This window comes from Geotrypetes seraphini, chromosome 1 (assembly GCF_902459505.1).
Source record: "Geotrypetes seraphini chromosome 1, aGeoSer1.1, whole genome shotgun sequence".
NCBI lineage: Eukaryota > Metazoa > Chordata > Amphibia > Gymnophiona > Dermophiidae > Geotrypetes > Geotrypetes seraphini.
The window spans coordinates 174,711,973-174,730,497 of record NC_047084.1 but is presented as its reverse complement, the minus strand read 5'-3'; the positions used below and the strand labels follow the sequence as shown (position 1 = coordinate 174,730,497).

At 44.4% G+C, this 18,525-nt stretch overlaps 1 protein-coding gene across 2 annotated transcripts in view; it reads right to left on the bottom strand.

Annotated features, from left to right (window-relative positions):
- LOC117359300 (kelch-like protein 2) overlaps positions 1–18,525 on the bottom strand; it is a 244,718-nt gene that overhangs the window by 75,654 nt on the left and 150,539 nt on the right. For both annotated transcript variants that reach the window (XM_033941843.1, XM_033941834.1), the window contains one exon: positions 9,750–9,912. In XM_033941843.1, coding sequence (XP_033797734.1) covers positions 9,750–9,912 — 163 coding nt within the window. The remainder of the gene's footprint in view (positions 1–9,749; positions 9,913–18,525) is intronic.

Sequence of the window (18,525 nt, the reverse complement as noted above, 5' to 3'; positions counted from 1 at the left end):
AAAATGGAAAATAAAATTAGTTTTTCTACCTTTTGTTGTCTGGTCATTATTCAAATCTTGTTGGTCCCAGGCTCTGGTTGTCGTCTGATAACTTGCTTGCCAGGATCTCCTTCTTTCTTCTTTCTCTGTTCTAACCATCCATCTGCCATCTCTGTCTTCCCCTTCCGTTTCCCTTCCCTACCCAGGAGATCTGGCATCTTTCCTTTTTTTCGTTTCCCTCCACAGATCCACCTTTACTTAACTACCTTTTCATCTAGCATCTCTCCCTCCTTCCCCACCACCCCAGGGTTCACCATCTCTCCCTTTCTTTTCCCAACTACCCTCCTATCCAGCATCTCTATCCCCCCTCCACACCATCCCTTGTGTCCAACTTCTCTCCCTTTCTGTTCCTTCCCTCCCTAAATCCCACTGTCCATCTTCTCTCTCCCTCTCCTCTATTTTTAGACCCATTATTTCTTCCCCCCAAAGTCCGGCAAATGCATGTCTCTTTGAACCCCCACTTCCCTTCCTTCCTCCGTGTACTTCTACACCAGGACCCCCCGAAGGTCTGTCACCCCCTGAAGGTGTGCACCTCCCTCTGAACGCCTGCACCCCACCCCTGAAGGCATGTCCCCCCCTTGAAGGCCTGTCCCCCCTGAAGGCCTGCCTGTCCCCCCTGAAGGCCTATGCCACCATCCCTAGCCTGTCCCCCCCTTTGAAGGCTTGTTACCCCCCTTAAAGGTCTGCACCCCCCCCTGAAGGCCTGTCCCCCCCAGGAAGGCCTCCATGTTCCCCCTGGCCTCCCCGCACCGTTTACCTCATAGCTGCAGTCTGTAGCGTCTTTGTAAACTTGCTTTGAGCTGTTTCCTCTGCTGCGGTTCCGCCCCTCCTCTGATGACAGAGGCAGGATCGCAGCGGAACAGCTCAAAAGCAAGTTTACAAAGACGATGTAACCATGATCTTCACTGCAGACCGCAACTATGAGGTAAACGGTGCAGGGAGGCCAGGGGGAACACAAAGGCCTTCCCTGGGGGGGTGCAGTCCTTCGGGGAGGCCAGAGGGGAAACCAGACGCCAGGGAGGGGGGAAGCCGGAGACCTGCACAGCAGCACTTCCCAACTGACTCTCCCTCCTCCCCTCTAAAGCAGGTGCGGCAGCGGCCGGCCAGCATGAGCAACACTGCCGCTCCTGCTTTAGGGGGTGAGGGGGGAGGGTCAGACGAATCGGAAAGCTGATTTTTCTGAGTTTTAAATTGATTCGAATCGATTCACCCGAAGTGAATCGGTGAACCGATTCGAATCGTGAATCGGGAAGCACTACTATGCATTGAGCTGTAGCTGTATAGTAGGAGTTAGACAGCACAGTATAGTTTAGGGGATGAAGATTGTTTGTGTACGAAAGAGGAGTGGGACTTGGATGTGATAGTATGTGATGATCTTAAGGTGGCCAAATAGATTGAAAAGGCAATGACAAAAACTAGAAGGATGCTTGGGAGAGTGTGGCACAGTGGTTAAAGCTACAGCCTCAGCACCCTGTTCAAGCCCACACTGCTCCTTGTGACCCTGGACAAGTCACTTAATCCTCCCATTGTCTCAGATACATTAGATAGATTGTGAGGCCACTGGGACAGACAGGGAAAAATGCTTGAGTACCTGAATAAATTAATGTAAACCGTTCTGATCTCCCTTGGGAGAACAGCATAGAAAACTAACTAATTAAATAAATATATAGGAAGAGGTATATACCGCAGTACCACAAGAGTTCAGAGAGAAAAAGGAGGTATTGATACCCCTCTATATGACCCTGGTGAGACGTCATTTAGAATATTGTGTACAATTCTGGAGACCGCACCTTCAAAAATATATACACTTCTCCCTCGTTATTCGCGGGGGATAGGGGCAGAGCCGGACTGCGAATGGCGAAAAACTGCGAATATCCGGCTCTGACCCACCCCTGCCTCCCTTCTGCCTTCCCCTGGCATCCCGGCCTTACCTGGTGGTCTAGCTGTTTTTTGGGGCAGGAGCGATCTTCCTACGCTCCTGCCCCGTGCAGATAGCCATTAAGAAATGGCTGTGGGGAGTTCCTGTAGTCTCTCGAGAGACTATGGGAACTCCCCACAGCCATTTCCTAATGGCTATCTGCACGGGGCAGGAGCGTAGGAAGATCGCTCCTGCCCCGAAAACCAGCTAGACCACCAGGTAAGGCCGGGATGCCGGGGGGAAGACAAAAATATGGGGGTTTTCCCTCCTCCCCCCCCCCAAAAAAAATTGTGATTATGTGAAATCGCGAGTAGGGAAACCGCGAATGGGGTAAACAGTTTGGAGCTAGTCCAGAGGAAGGCTACTAAAATGGTCGGTGGTCTTTGTCATAGGGCATATGGGGATCCTAATAATATCTCAGTTTGTATACTTTGGAGGAAAAGCAGGAGAGGGGAGATATTTGAGAATGACATGGGGATGGTGACAGGGCGGATACAGTGACAGAACCCACGGAGACAGGGACAAACATTGTCCCAGTTTTCATTCTCTAAAATTTCGAGACTAGTATCAATATGTAAAAACTTAACACATCTTAGGCAATTGGCAGCTGAAATCAATGATAAAAAAAACTGCAGCAGCTGCTTTTGGATTTCAATGAACTACTATCTGTCTTATCTGCCATCTGCAATGTCCTTCCATCATGTGCCCATCTGCTCAAGCATCTTACTGTTACTACAATAGATTATTCCATTGTTGCTGGCATCAAGGAACATTTCTAACATTTAATAGACATGTTTTTGTCCTTCACAGACAGAAGAAGTGAAAATAGATTTAATAATAGACATTCAGAATATAACTGCAAAAGGGGAGAAATGTAAATGTATATTGGTACTAGATTCTTGGTATGTGTCACATTAGGATACAAACGTATATTGATAAATCTTACACTGTTAAATAAGTCAAATTTAACCTATAAACTGTATATTGGTATTAGATCCCTAATATGTGTCAATTTAGGATAAAACTTGTATTGAAAAACCCTATACTGCAGGGGTATCAAACTCAAATCACATAAGGAGCCGAAATCTAAAACAAAGCCTTAGTCGCGGGCCGGATTTTTTTTATTAAGATACCCCCTTTGCTAATGCAAAGTGTGGGCCGCAGTGCTGGCGGCTGCTCCGACGCTCACAAGACTTCTGTGAGCGTCGGATCAATCGCCGCCACTGCCTAAACCCACGCTGCGCACCAGCAAAGGAGAGGGTTGGTCTTAGTAGAGGTATAGGGATACAACCTCTCCAACTCCACGCCGGCTAGAAAATAAATAAAAAAGACTTTTCCTCTCTTTTAGGTCCTAGTTCATGCTTGTTGTTTTAACACCAGCTCTGGCAGGATACACATTTCAAATCTGACATATTGTAATCACAAAATAGAAAATAAAATTATTTTTTCTACCTTTTGTTGTCTGGTCATTTTGCTTTTAGTCCCAGTTTCTCTTTCTGATTTTGTCTATCTTCTAATTCTCTTTCCAGTGTTTGCTGTCCATTTTTTTCCTCCTATTCTCTCTTGCTCCAGTCCCTGTCTCCAACATATTGATTTTTCCCTTTCAATTTTTCTCCTTTTTTAACTCTGTCCACTCAAATCTCGCCCTATTTCTTATCCTTCTCCTTTTTAAATTTTCAGCTACCTATCAATTTTCCATCTCCAGATCCAACTTCTCTCCCTTTCTCTTTCCAACTGCCCCCCATCCCATCTCTCCCCATGTCTGCCTGTCTCCCTCCCTCTCCCCAGGTCCACCATTTCTCCCTTTCTCTTCCCAACGTTCTCCCTTCAAGTATCTTTCTCCCTCTTTCTCCACATTATCCCAGGTCAACCCTCTCTCCCTTCATCTCGCTCTCTTCAAAGCCCAGCATGCCTTTCCCTCCAGCGCAAGTCCCTCTCTCCTCACAGCCCAGCTTGCCTTTCCCTCTAGCACCAGTCTCTCTCTTCTCACAGCCCGGTGTCTTTCCCTCCAGCGCCGGTCCGATGTCACCGCCAAGCCGAGGAGTCTGCCGGCCTCCGGCCTCAGCAATTCGGCAGTGGTGTATGTGACTCCCCCTCCTGCTTTTCGCCTGCCTTGTCTGTCTCCAATGACGCACAACTTCCTGTTTCCGCCTGGATGGACCGTGGCGGATGGAAAGCAGGAGGGAGAACCACAGACAACACTGCCGAAGCTGGCAGACTTTCCAGCGTGACGGCGACGTTGGACCGGCGTGGGAGGGAGGACATGCTGGGCTGTGAAAAGGGGCAGTTCGGGAGCATTGCCATAGACCACATAAAAAGGCCAGGCGGGCCGGATTCGGCCCACGGGCCTTGTGTTTGATACATGTGCTATACTATAACTATGGCAAATTGTAACCTGTTAACCGAATATTATGTATGTTAATCTGTAACCCATTCTGAGCTCTTTGGAGAGAACGAGATAGAAAACAAATCAAATAAATAAATAAATAAATAAAAGTGTGCCTGCCCTGTGATAAGCATTCATTGTAAAATAAAAACAGAATGTGATGTACCATCCAGTTTATGTGCAGTAATGTCCTATAGGTGGCAGGCTTGCACATATAAACAAAAGGAAGGGAATCTTGGATTCAGTTCATGCCTTTTTCAGTTGTAGCACAAGACGAATTACATATTCAGGTATAGTACGTATTTTTTCTGTCCTCAGATGACTTACAATCTAAGTTTGTACCTGAGGCAATGGATGGGTTAAGTGACTTTCCAAAGCTCAAAAGGACCCATTCTGGAATTTGAACCTGTTTATCAGTTTGCTCCTGTAACCAGAGTGAAGGAGTAGCCTAATAGTTAGTACAACCGACTGATATTCTGGGAACTGGGTTCAATTCTCACTGCAGCTCCTTGTGACCCTGGGCAAGTCATTTAACCCTTCTTTGCCTCAGACAGAGGCATGTGTACAGCAACGCGTAATACCTAGTGGCGCTATAAAAATGATTATTGTTATTAGTAGGAGTAGGTTATTCCTTCACTGAATTCAGGTTTTATCTAATTTAATCTTCGGTTTGTATACCGGGTCATCTCCCAACGGAGCTAGACTCGGTTCACATAGAGTACAAGGAAGAGGAACATAAAAGAAATAAGAGCTATAGTATTATCATTTCATTGATGTTGTAGTTAAGCCATTTAAATATTGTGAGAACAAGATTTTCTATGAAATAGTTGTAGCTGGCCTATCAGTCTATTAGAGTCAGGAAGTCCATTTCATATCTCTACCAACTTGAAAGCAAAAAGATTGACTAAGCTTCCCAGCAGACTTGATTTCCTTGCAGGGGTGTCCAACCTTTTGGCTTCCCTGGGCCGCATTGGCCGAAAAAAATGTTTCTGGGGCCAGCGCAAACGCTGCAGCAAGAAAGAGGAGGGAGCCGGCAAGATGGTAAACACCCGGGGGCAGCAGAGGAAAACGCTGCATCGCCCTCAACCGGAGCTGCACAAAATACTTCACAGGGCAGCATTTGGCCCTCGGACCTCAGGTTGGACACCCCTGCCTTAAAAGAAGAGAAAGTTAGTTTATATTTCTGTGTATTCCTCAGCGGACAAGATCTAAAGGTATTCCAACATACAGGGACTAAAGGGTTGATAAATTCTGGTGTTAACAAGTTGTACGAACTTCAAGTAAACTGAAAAGTGATGTGGGACTTGCCTAGTGGTTAGAGAATCAGGGCTGACAAACGGGGAAGCCCAATTCAAATCCCACCACTGCTCCTTGTGATAGTTAGCAAGTCACTTATCCCTCCACTGCCTCAGTTACAAACAGATTGTAAGCCTTCTAGATATGGGGAAATACACATCTGAAAAAAGGTACAAGCTATATTTAAATAAATAGATTTGCCCTACCAACGCAAAAAACTACAATTGAACTATCAAAACCTAATCAACCAAACAGTTAAGGACAAGAAATAGACCTTTACAAAAATGTCTAAATATAAAGATACATAGAAAACTGAGAAAAAAAAATGAACCTCAAATATAAAAGTAAGAATTATTGCTATTATACCTTTCTTTAATTGAAACCAATATTTTTTTTCTAATGCAACAAAAAAGTTTTATAGCTTGAATAATTTTGTGTATTGTGGTACACTAATGGCACAGTAGAAACAGGATTAAATAAAAACTAATGTATGAAATAATATGTGAACGCTTAGCTTCCTAAATTAGCTCATTAGAATTACATTACATTAGAGATTTCTGTTCTGCCATTGCCTTGCGGTTCAAGGTGGATTACAAAAGAATTACAAAAAGCAAATTATAGTCAAACCTCGGTTTGCGAGTAACGCGGTTTGTGAGTGCTTTGAAAGACGAGCAAAACATTCTCACAAATCTTGTCTCGCAAACCGAGTGTTGACTCAATTTGTGAGCATCCCCGAGAACCGGCATCGCTCCCCCCTCCCACGCGAACCAGCACTCCTCCGCCCGAACAACTTCAATCTTACACCCCAACTGGCATCGGCACGTAGCCCACAGGATGAATTATGTTCGTAAACCAAGGTTCCACTGTACATGAAGAAGATATCTGATAATTTCTAGAGGAGATAAAGAGTAGATGAGGTTGTTTTGGGGAGTCGGGAAAGTATTGGAAGTGGTATAGTGAGATGGGAAGGAGCTAGCATTATTAAGTCGTTTGCAGGAATTTCTTGAAAAGTAGAGTCTTTATTTCTTTTCTGAATGTTTTATAGTCTGGGGTCATAATTAGTAGATTGGAGATTTGGTTGTCGAGTTTTGCTGCTTGTGTGGCTAGGAGGCCATCATATAGTTTTTTTCCGTTTGACTTCTTTGATTGGGGGGTACATGAATGGAGTGTGGGTTTTCCTATGTCTAGTTGATGTAGTTTGGATGAGGCGGTTGTTCAGGTAGGTTGGGCTGCCGCTGTTTATGGTTTTAAATAGTATACAGTAGAATTTGAATAGTATTCTTGCTGGAACAGGGAGCCAGTGTGAGTTGGGGTATGCCTCTGTGATGTGGTCATGTTTCCTTAATGAAAAGATGAGTCTCAGTGCTGTGTTTTGGATTGTTTCTAGTTGTTTTATCATTGTTGCTGGGCAGGGGAGGTAGAGAATGTTACAGCAGTCTAAAAGGCCTAAGTCTAGGTGTAAAATAATTTACTCCTGGGGGAATGAAGCATTTGTGCAAAATTCTCTCCTCCACAGACTGTGCATAATTCAGCACTGCCCATGCAGAATTCCATGTAGGGGTGTGTTGTTGCAATGCAGCATTGGTACAGATGCTCAGTTTGCAGCTGCCCTGCACACACAAAACTCAAGAACAGCTGCAAATTGGGCCGTTCCCACTTTCTCTGATACCTTATTCTCTAGCTGTTCCTTTAAGCAGCTTCCATGCAACTAATAGAACAGCTGGGCCTAGGACGGTAGAAGAGGAGGAAGCAGCCCAATATGTGGCTGGGCAGCTCCTCTTCTTGATGCGCAGGGGTGATATGTATGCAGGAAGGGAAGTATGGCTGGAAGTGCCTGGAAAAAAGGTTTGGAAGCTAAAGGAGAAGCACTAGGAACTGCAATTACTCTAAATTGGAGGAACTGATGGAAGATTGTGCAAGGTGGGTTATACTTTACACACATAGTGATTGAAGATATCACAAGGCTTAGAGAAGATGGAAAATGCTAAAGCTTGGTAAATAGCTATAGGAACTGCTAACAAACTTGAGCATGAAAATGAATTACTACTGTTTCTATTGTGCTAATGAGGGTAGCTGGTAAAAGTAATATACTTTTGAACCTTACTTCTGAGTTGGAGATCATAGCCTACTATGAACTGGGAAAACTTTTATATACACTTCCCCCTCCGTATTCACAGGGGTTAGGGGCAGAGCTGGCCCACGAATATTAAAAAAACGTGAATAATATTCGGGCCAGTTCTGCCCCTAACCCCCGCTTCCCCCTCCCGGTTATTTTAAGACCTGAAAGCCCCCCCTTAAGCCTTACCTGGTGGTCTAGCGGGTTTTCGGGGCAAGAGCGATCTTCTCACGCTCCTGCCCTGTGCAGATCGCTCACAGGAAATGGATGCCTTGAGCTCCCGTAGTCTCTCGAGCCATTTCTTGTGAGCGATCTACACGGGGCAGGAGTGTGGGAAGATCGCTCCTGCCCCAAAAACTCGCTAGACCACCAGATAAGGCTTAAGGGGGGGTTTATAGGGCTTAATATCGCCTGAAAATTAAAATGCATTTTTTTATTTAAAACCGCGAATAAGCAAATCCATAGATACGGAATTCATGAATACGGAGGGGGAAGTAATGGTCTTTTAGCTCGAGAATTGCGAGAACTTTCTACAGGAAAGCACTGGCAGCCATCTTGTGGCAGTGGTATTTATAATGTGACAGTTAACCTCTGTGGAAGGTGGCCTGGACAAGGAGCTTCAAGAGACTTAACTATGATGCCCAGAACTTGAGATTTAATTTCTAAAAAGAAATATGCACTTCAAAGACAAATGTTCAAGGAATCTATTTTATCTTATCATAGATATAGCAGGTTGCCCAGTAGGGTAGTAATATTATTATCATTATTAATAAACTTGATAAATCGGGAAAGTATGCCCAGCAAAGCTAACAAATCAACCTATATCCCATCAAAGTCCACCCCAAAGAATGTAATTTTCCATTCAATAAACAGTTGAAAACAAAAAGTTTCCCCTACCCGAAAACAAGATGGAGGGTAGGGACAGTTGAACCAGTCAACAGGCTTACTACTTAAACAATTAGTGTGAATGGGATACCCTCAGTCTCACAGCTTGCATAAGGGAACAAGTCCCTGAAGCACCAGCTGTCACAATCAAAACCCAGAAGGGTATTTATTTGTGAAACATCCATGGGTTACCCAACTAAATTTAACTAGTGCACAAAAAGTGGTAAGTGAAAAATAAAGTGAGTAAGAAACCAAAAATTCACTAAAACATAGTGGAATGGTTCAAGTGTCTCTATCCCCCATCAGGGGTAAATAGCGTCCAAAATCAGCCGGGCTGGCACAAGAACGAGCAAAATCAAAAAGAGAATACTTAGCGCCATTTTCATTCCGGACTTTCATCCTCTGGCTGGTATCCGAGAGCACAGTTTAACTTCACAGCTGGTTCCTGAGGAAGGGGGGTCTTTTTCCCTCGAAACGGAGCTCCGTTGGACAGGTTATTTTCAAGCTGGTCATTCGGCATTTTGGACTTACGGAGATGCTAAGTATTCTCTTTTTGATTTTGCTCGTTCTTGAGCCAGCCCGGCTGATTTTGGACGCTATTTACCCCCGATGGGGGATAGAGACACTTGAACCATTCCACTATGTTTTAGTGAATTTTTGGTTTCTTACTCACTTTATTTTTCACTTACCACTTTTTGTGCACTAGTTAAATTTAGTTGGGTAACCCAGGGATGTTTCACAAATAAATACCCTTCTGGGTTTTGATTGTGACAGCTGGTGCTTCAGGGACTTGTTCCCTTATGCAAGCTGTGAGATTGAGGGTATCCCATTCACACTAATTATTTAAGTAGTAAGCCTGTTGACTGGTCCAACTGTCCCTACCCTCCATCTTGTTTTCGGGTAGGGGAAACCTTTTGTTTTCAACTATTTTTGCAGTTCTCCCTATTTTGGGGTTTTTGCTTTGTCCATTCAATAAACAGACACCACATTAACAATTCTTATGGATTAAGCAAAATATATGGTCTATATACATGCAGGCATGTATGGACTTCCTTTAGAAACATGAAACTACAAAGTAACAGCACCAAGGTATATACAGTTATACTTGCCTGCATATGTGTTAGCCTGGTTAAGCAGCTCTGTACACGCATGTATATCAGCAAAAGAACGAATGCCTAAGCAATTAGAAGGATGAAGCTGGGATTCCAAAAATTCACAACATGTCTTCTTCACATCCTGTAACTGCAAGAGACCAGCTGCTGGAAGAAGTACCTGTAACAAAGAAAATCAGAAAAGCATCTCCAGATTATACTGCATCTATATTATTAAGGCCAATTTCATGGCTCTGTGATTTCGCCTGTCCTTCCTCAAGAAAGCCCAAACTTTGCAGTGATTTCAGGTTTCCTGTATGGTCTCTATAGAGCAATGGTCTCAATTCAAACCCTTTGCAGGGCCACATTTTGGATTTGTAGGTACTTGGAGGGCCTCAGAAAAAATGGTTAATGTCTTATTAAAGAAATGACAATTTTGCATGAGGTAAAACTCTTTATAGTTTATAAATCTTTCCTTTTGGCTAAGTCTTTAGTTATAGCTAAAGAGACATATGATCAAGAAACTTGTATTTTACTTTTGTGACTATGATAAACATATCGAGGGCCTCAAAATAGTACCAGGCAGGCCGCGAGTTTGAGACCACTACTATAGAGGATTGGAGACAGAACAGAAAGCAGTAGAGAACAGACTAGCTCAGTGGTCTCAAATATGCAGCCCACCAGGTACTGTTTTGAGGCCCTCGGTATGTTTATCCTAATCACAAAAGTAAAATAAAACAGTTTCTTGATCATATGTCTCTTTATCTATAAATTACAATATTATTATTAAGACTTAGCTAAAAGGAAAGATTTATAAACTATAAAGAGTTTTACCTCAAGCAAAATTGTCATTTCTTTAATAAGACATAACTATTTTTTCTGAGGCCCTCCAAGTCCCTACAAATCCAAAATGTGGCCTTGCAAAGGGTTTGAGTTTGAGACCACTGGCCTAGCTTCTATGGCCTTAAAAGAGGCAATGACCATGAAAACATGCATGAGGGGAAAGGGGAAAGGGGAAAAACTGCAAGAGAATATGCAAAGAAACAAACATGAACAAAAATGATGCGGCGACATAGAAGTTATCATTAATAATGTAGGATATTCGCCCTGTTGTTTATGTATTTTATCTTTTTTTTTTATAGGGATGTCTGATGTTTTATGGGCTATCCTATCATCAAACAGAGTTCTTTTATTGTATTGTTATTATTTAAACCGTAAACCACTTCAATTATTCACTGTGGACAAGCAGTATATCAAGTAGAAATAAACTGTAAACTGCAAAACTGTTACTGGTGGTAACCTTTTATGAAAAAATACATTTCTGATTTAGGAAGGAAATGTGGCTCATGAAAGCTTACTGGAAATGTATGGTGGACTGACTTCTTTCATTTCTGTATATCCAAGTGAAAAAGCAACCATGCTTATTTTATTTAAAAGAATATATAGTGACCACTTCCTTCATTGCCCAAACAGAAGCCTTCAGTGAAGCATGAGACATCTGATCACAGACAGAGTTAAAGATCTGGAAACTTGGATCTGACATGTATTGGTTCTAAGGCTCTAGAAGTAGGAGCTTCAATCTGTTAGCACAGTAGCCAGAGTAACAAAGAAATGCTGCAACGACTTCTCCTCTATAATCCTCAATGCTTATTGGGAATAATATATCAATAGGAATTTAAAAAAATATAAACTACTATTATTTAAACACCACAATCTGTTGACTTCAAACACTGTGCACCTTTTTAATCTATGCCCACATATTTACTACCAGGTCATACCCAGATAGAGGCACTGAATAGCAAGGCTGTATTTATTTGATTAACTGACTAAGGCCAAGACATCAAAGCAGTGTACAACTATAACATTATTTTGCAGTGAGAAAAGAAAATACAAATAGGAAAGAGGCAGATTTTGTCTGAGCTTCTCGTGCTCCACAGTTCCCAGCAATCAATAGCTGTCCAGCTGCCATGAGTAGGGGAACCTACCTCGTACATTAAATGCTTGTTGAAATACAGTGGTGCCTCGCATAACGGACGCCTCGCACAGCGAACGCTGCGCACAACGAACTTTATGTCTTGATCCGTACAACGAACTTCGTTTCACACAACGAAGTCGCCCGAGCTGCATCCTTCCGCGCAGGCACTGCGCTTAACTGCCCTCTCTCCGCCTGGTTCCCTCTTGCCCCCCCCGACTCCCCGACACGATCGGGGCAAAAAGGAGCCCAAGCCCTCTTGCCCCGCCGATTCCCCAACTCCCCACACAATATCGGGCCAGGAGGGAGCCCAAGTCCTCCTGGCCACGGCGACCCCCTAACCCCACCCTGCACTACATTACGGGCAGGAGGGATCCCAGGCCCTCCTGCCCTCGACGCAAACCCCCCCTCCCCCCAACGACCGCCCCCCCCCAAGAACCTCCGACCGCCCCCCCAGCCGACCCGCGACCCCCCTGGCCGACCCCCACGACACCCCCAACCCCCTTCCCCGTACCTTTCTGTAGTTGGCCGGACAGACGGGAGCCAAACCCGCCTGTCCGGCAGGCAGCCAACGACGGAATGAGGCCGGATTGGCCCATCCGTCCCAAAGCTCCGCCTACTGGTGGGGCCTAAGGCGCCTGGGCCAATCAGAATAGGCCCGGGAGCCTTAGGTCCCTCCTGGGGGCTGGGCCTGAGGCACATGGGCCCAACCCGACCATGTGCCTCAGGCCCTGCCCCCAGGAGGGACCTAAGGCTCCCGGGCCTATTCTGATTGGCCCAGGCGCCTTAGGCCCCACCAGTAGGCGGAGCTTTGGGACGGATGGGCCAATCCGGCCTCATTCCGTCGATGGCTGCCTGCCGGACAGGCGGGTTTGGCTCCCGTCTGTCCGGCCAACTACAGAAAGGTACGGGGAAGGGGGTTGGGGGTGTCGGCCAGGGGGGTCGCGGGTCGGCTGGGGGGGCGGTCGGAGGTTCTTGGGGGGGGGCGGGCGTTGGGGGGGGGGGGGGTTTGCGTCGAGGGCAGGAGGGCCTGGGATCCCTCCTGCCCGTAATGTAGTGCAGGGTGGGGTTAGGGGGTCGCCGTGGCCAGGAGGACTTGGGCTCCCTCCTGGCCCGATATTGTCGGGGAGTTGGGGAATCGGCGGGGCAAGAGGGCTTGGGCTCCCTTTTGCCCCGATCGTGTCGGGGAGTCGGGGGGCAAGAGGGCTTGAGCTCCCTTTTGCCCCGATCGTGTCGGGGAGTCGGGGGGGCAAGAGGGCTTGAGCTCCCTCTTGCCCCGATCGTGTCGGGGAGTCGGGGGGGCAAGAGGGCTTGAGCTCCCTCTTGCCCCGATCGTGTCGGGGGTGCCAGGGACCACACGGAGTCACCCACCGTACCACCCGATTCGGGTAAGCGCAGGTATCGGTGGGTGGCTTATTTGCGGGGGGGTGCCTTATTTTACATTTTTTTCTAAAAAGGGGGGGCTGTCTTATTTGATGGCCCTGCCTTATCATCGGGGAAACACGGTAGAAAAAAAAAAAAATGAACAGTTAAGTCCCAGTTTTTGCCGCTGAGACTCTGCCCTCTCACTGTAAAATTAGACTCTACTTAGTCTGTCTTTAAATTTAAAAAATGTGTGTTGTTTTAAAAAACAATTATGTTTTTAGATGTATCTAAATAAAAATAATAACCAAAAATTTATCTTTTTTTTATGTCATCTTAGCATATTTTATGCTACAGAACGAATTATTTTTTTTAACATGTATTGTTATGGGAAAACGCGTTTCACACAACGAACGTTTCACATAACAAACTTGCTCCTGGAACGGATTAAGTTCGTTGTGTGAGGCACCACTGTAAATATGTTTTTAGCAGAACTTGAAACGAAGAGCACAACATAAGAACATAAGAATTGCCGCTGCTGGATCCGCTCACGCGGCGGCCCCCAGGTCAAAGACCAGAGCCCCGAGACCAGCCCTACCTGCGAACGTTCCGGAGGAAGAGCGTTGTACATTGTAGGCCCTACAATACTAAGCCCTAATTTTCAAAATTTACAGAAACATTTGGAATAAATGGGCATTTAGTAAATGTTGTTGGCTTGAATGCAGGGCCCATGCTGGAATATGTAGTGATAAGTACAGGGATAAAAACTGAAGGGAGCCCATATGAAAAATCTTAAACACCAACAACAAAATTTTAGACACAATATGGAACGCCCCTGGGAGTCCGCATTTGGCTCTCAATTAGAGTCGGATGGTCATATTACCTAGAGTTAAAAATCAATTTAATGGCAACATTCTGTGCTTGCTGCAGCCCGTATAGGGCAGCCAATGCAAATTATCTGGGTACCACTGATGTCCGGATAAACGATCCAGATAAGTTAGCTATCCTAACTTATATAGATAGTTATCCCGGTATCAACGCTGGCACTGAATATTGACAGTACCTAGATAACTTCCAGCTCTACTTTGGCTCTATCTAGGGGTGACAGTAAAAAACTGTTACTGTGTGCTAGATATGTTACTATTCGCGGGCCGGCTCTGCCCCTAACCCCTACAAATAAGGAGGGGGAAGTGTACATGAAAGTTATCTGAACTAACAAACATGCATTTTTCCTATTCTGTACATGTTACTGAGAAACCTATACATGAATCCATAAGTCCAGCAAGAGGACTTTGTTCTCTCTGGCTCAAGAGTACATTGCTTTTCCACGAGTACAAATCCCCTCTGGTTTTGTCTCTGCCTGTCTTATATGTTACTGTGTGCTAGATTTGAGGCTAAATGATTAGTATTCCTTTCTATCCTGTATAACCTTTTTTCTATTATTGTATGAGAGAATAAGCTAACCGGAATAAAGGGAATTATACAATTGTGCACAGGCGTGGTGTGAATGAGTTGTTTTTTTTAGGTTTTTTTCTTTGGGTTCATCAGTCTGAGATAAGTGTGTGGGATACAGGCATCTCCAAGATCCTTTGTGTCCTCTGGAGTTTGTCCAAGTCCCTACACTATCCAGATAAAGGGACTGAAAAACAGTGGCTGGCACCAATGAGCAGCACTTATATTTATATCTTTTTTCATTAAACAGCATCAACAGCAGGAACAACAAAAGCGTAAGACAAGGTTTACAATAGAAACGAGCTACCGTGGAGGAATGGACTTTTATGTCCTCCACAGTCATGATCAAACCACCCCTATCGCGCAGAAAGAACCCCGCCGAGCCCCTCTTCCCTCCCTCCCCACCAACAAAAATACTATGGTACCCAGACGGGGGTTAGATGTCAAACAGGTATGCCAGAAAACAATTGGAGTCTATTCAGGATACGGCTACGACTCACAGGAGATAAAATGTTCAAATATGGAGTCAAGGTGTTGACAAAGTCTCTGCTCCGGTGATGAGAAGAACAGGCCAAGCGGGCCTCCCAGCCCATAAGCTCATGTAGCCGATTCCTCCAAAGCCAAAAGGAGGGGGGTTCAAAAGAGAGTCAACAACATAAGATACATTTCTTCCCCAAAATGAAACATTTACTAAGAAATAGTTGTTCTGAAGAAGTTTACATGGAGAGCAAGGAAAAATGAGCAAATAACATAGAAAGCACTTAACAGGAAGGAGCCACTCCTACTCACATAAATTCTACTGAATATTCTGCCCATACTTTTTAACAGGCAGGAACAGAGACATATTCATAGCACTTAAGAGATAATAATTACTGAAGTCATCCAGGCTATTATATGTTTCATACTAAACTGCTTAGCATTAACACAAACAGAATCCAGGTACTCGTCAACTTATGACCTATTCAAGTTACGACTGTTCGACTTTACGACGCATTTACTACAGTTTCCCCCGCCAGTTGTTAGCAGCCCCAGTCTCCCACACTCCCAAGTCTCGCTACACAGGAGTAATAATATAAAGAGGAGGAGGCACCAAAACGAATGTGCACCACAAAGGGAATGTGCTGTGCTTGACTTAGAAAGTAAGCAAATGTTGATAAAATATTACTTTAAGATAATTACAATATCATTACCCAGTCTAATACAGTATTCTTACCTTAGTCTAACATAGGCCAACTTACGTCCCGATCAACTTACGACCTGTCAGTCGGAACCAATTATAGTCGTAAGTCGACGAGTACCTGTAGTTAAGCACGGATGCTGACCAACTTTCGGTTTCAGTTTTTGCACCTGCCCCTGCTGGTTGTAATGGCAAAATGGTTGCTGGGCCCTCCCGCAGCAGTCTGGTGAGGCTACTGCAGAAGATCTCAGCAGCCATTGTGATGGAGCGGCAGCACAGGGCAAGAACAAGTAGAATTCATGCAAGCCTCTGAAGAGGCCACTAGACCACTAGGGTTTCTTAAAATAGGCCCGAGATGGTCAAGTGGAATGAAAGTGGAGGAGAATGATCACGAGGGATGGTCTTGGGAGGGGGCTTTTTTGGTCAGGTGTGGAGGAGGGAGTGGGGGATAGTTTTAGTTTCTGTCGAAAATGAGTGGCTAACGTCAGTCGTAGATTTGGTTTGGTAGAAACCAAAGATCCTGGGTTCAACTGAGCTCTAGTTAAGCACTCCTGCTAAATGATTAAACTATATTTGGATGAATCAAAATGCTGATTTGGGGGGGGGGTCAATGAATTATAGTGCTTTCTTAACTATTCATTGGGTAAAATAACATTTCCTCCTATCTGACTTAAAGGTATTACCATATAATTTCATTGTGTGTTCCCTTATTTTTTGTACTTTTTGAAAGAGTTAAAAATTGATTTCCTTTTACAGGTTCTACCACTATTCAATTATAATTCTTCATGCAGAAAAGCCACAACAGGACCTACTACTGAGGGAGACAGACACTTCAGTCAGGCTTGCTATTTGTTGCTATCTTTCAACAGTTTGGTACTATTGGCTCCAAAGGCAGCCCAATAAGGCTAAAATGTGGCCTAGTGAGGATTAGTTTGTTCACCTCTCCAGCTGCTTATTTAATAAATTGTTTTGTTTTTACTACTTCAGTTTGTTTCAGTCTACTCACCTTTCTGATAGTCTGGCATTTACAGACTGATTTTCTGTCTGTTTTCTGAGACTATGCAGAACAATGACATGGGACTATAGACTTTAAGCTTATACTGCACCCCCCCCCCCCTTTTTTTTTGAAGAAACAAGGGACAGAGACTAATGGGGGAAGAACAAAAGAATGATAGTATGTTCAGGGAGATAGCTTTGAACCTAAATACCGTTAACACAATGAATCCTAAATTTCAGCGTTAGCGGAACACTATTCTAATTAACAATTCTACAAACAAGCCTTGATCACAGTCGAGCATAAAGATGCATCTTAAAGAATGCATTGTCAAAACCAATACATGAACCCTTCAGAATGAAAAATAAAAACGCAGAATATTTGGCTTACTTCTGTTCAAAACCAATTCTCAAAATGTGAAAATGCAGATAAGCCAGGATGCCGCTGACATGCCATTAGATTAAAAGGCCCATTTTAAGTAACTCATAAACAGGAAGTATTGAGATATAGATCTCAGGTCAAGATGTAATCAATTATTTAAGGACCTACAGGTTTGAGCTGCAATGGCATCTGGGTATTTTACCTACCTCTCCATTAGAAACCAGGGAGACTCAAGGTAAGAGCAAGAGAGAGACTGGGGGACAACGACACCTATAACTCAATTTAGGGCACAGGTCTCAACTGGGAATTGGAACTTGTGCATGACTTGGGCCAGGTACATAAGATGATGTGGATTTTTATTTTTTATTTGAACATGGCTTCCCATTTAGTACATGTCTAATTTGGAAGACTGTCCAAGCCTGATCTCTTCCACGTTCCCTTTAAATCTCTGGTCCCAGGAAGTACACATAGTAGCTTTCTAAAATTATCTGCACGTGTATAAAGATTTCATCAAGATCATCGGCTCTACAGTTTTTTGTTTCGGCACAGTCTCTATGGCATTTGCTTTAAAATGGGATTGCAACTTCTTTCTAAAGCAGATTAAAATTGGAAGTTGAGAGCAGGGCAAGAGTCTTTCTGGTTAAAGTAACAGAAACCCAAGATAATACCCTGTTCTAATGATGCAGAGAATCCATGTGATTTTCTTCCACTCTTGACTCCAGGAAGGACTGGATGCATATTCTATAAAGAAAACTTGCTGTGGTCAGAGAGTCAAAAAGGAGGCTGCTTTAATTGTGCAGATGTTCTTGCTTCGACTGTGCTCTCCTTCACTAGCAAGACTTAACAGTGGATTGATGTTGGGCTTGTACTGGTTGCCTGAAAAAAAACCAAAGGTTCTCCTTTGATAGAATAACCTTTTCTGATAATGAATGTAGTAGCCATACTGGGTCAGGCCAAAAGTCCATTAAGTCCAGTATCCTGTTTGGATCAAAGAAAGGGCAAGACCCCAAGGAGCACCTAGATTCCATGCTACGTACTCCCAGGGGACAAGCTGTGGCTTTTCATAATGGATTTACAGATGTTTCCACCAAGAAGTCGAACAAACATTAACTATTTTTTCGGTGACAGGTCAAAAGCGCGCGCCGACAAAAGCGCGCCGAGACAACTGAGTGCAAGGCGGAAGCTCGCGCCGAAGAAAAGCAGTGTATTAAGGGGCTCCAATGGCTGGTGGGGGGGACCACCCTCCCACTTTACTGAATGCAGATCGCGCCGGCGTTGTGGGGGGTTTGGGGATTGTAACCCCCCACATTATTCTGAAAACCTCACTTTTTCCCCCCAAAACAGGGAAAAAGTTAAGTTTCCAGTATAATGAGAGGGGTTACAACCCCCCAAACCCCCCACAACGCCAGCGTGATCTGTATTCAGTAAAGTGGGGGGTTCCCCACCAACACCCCCC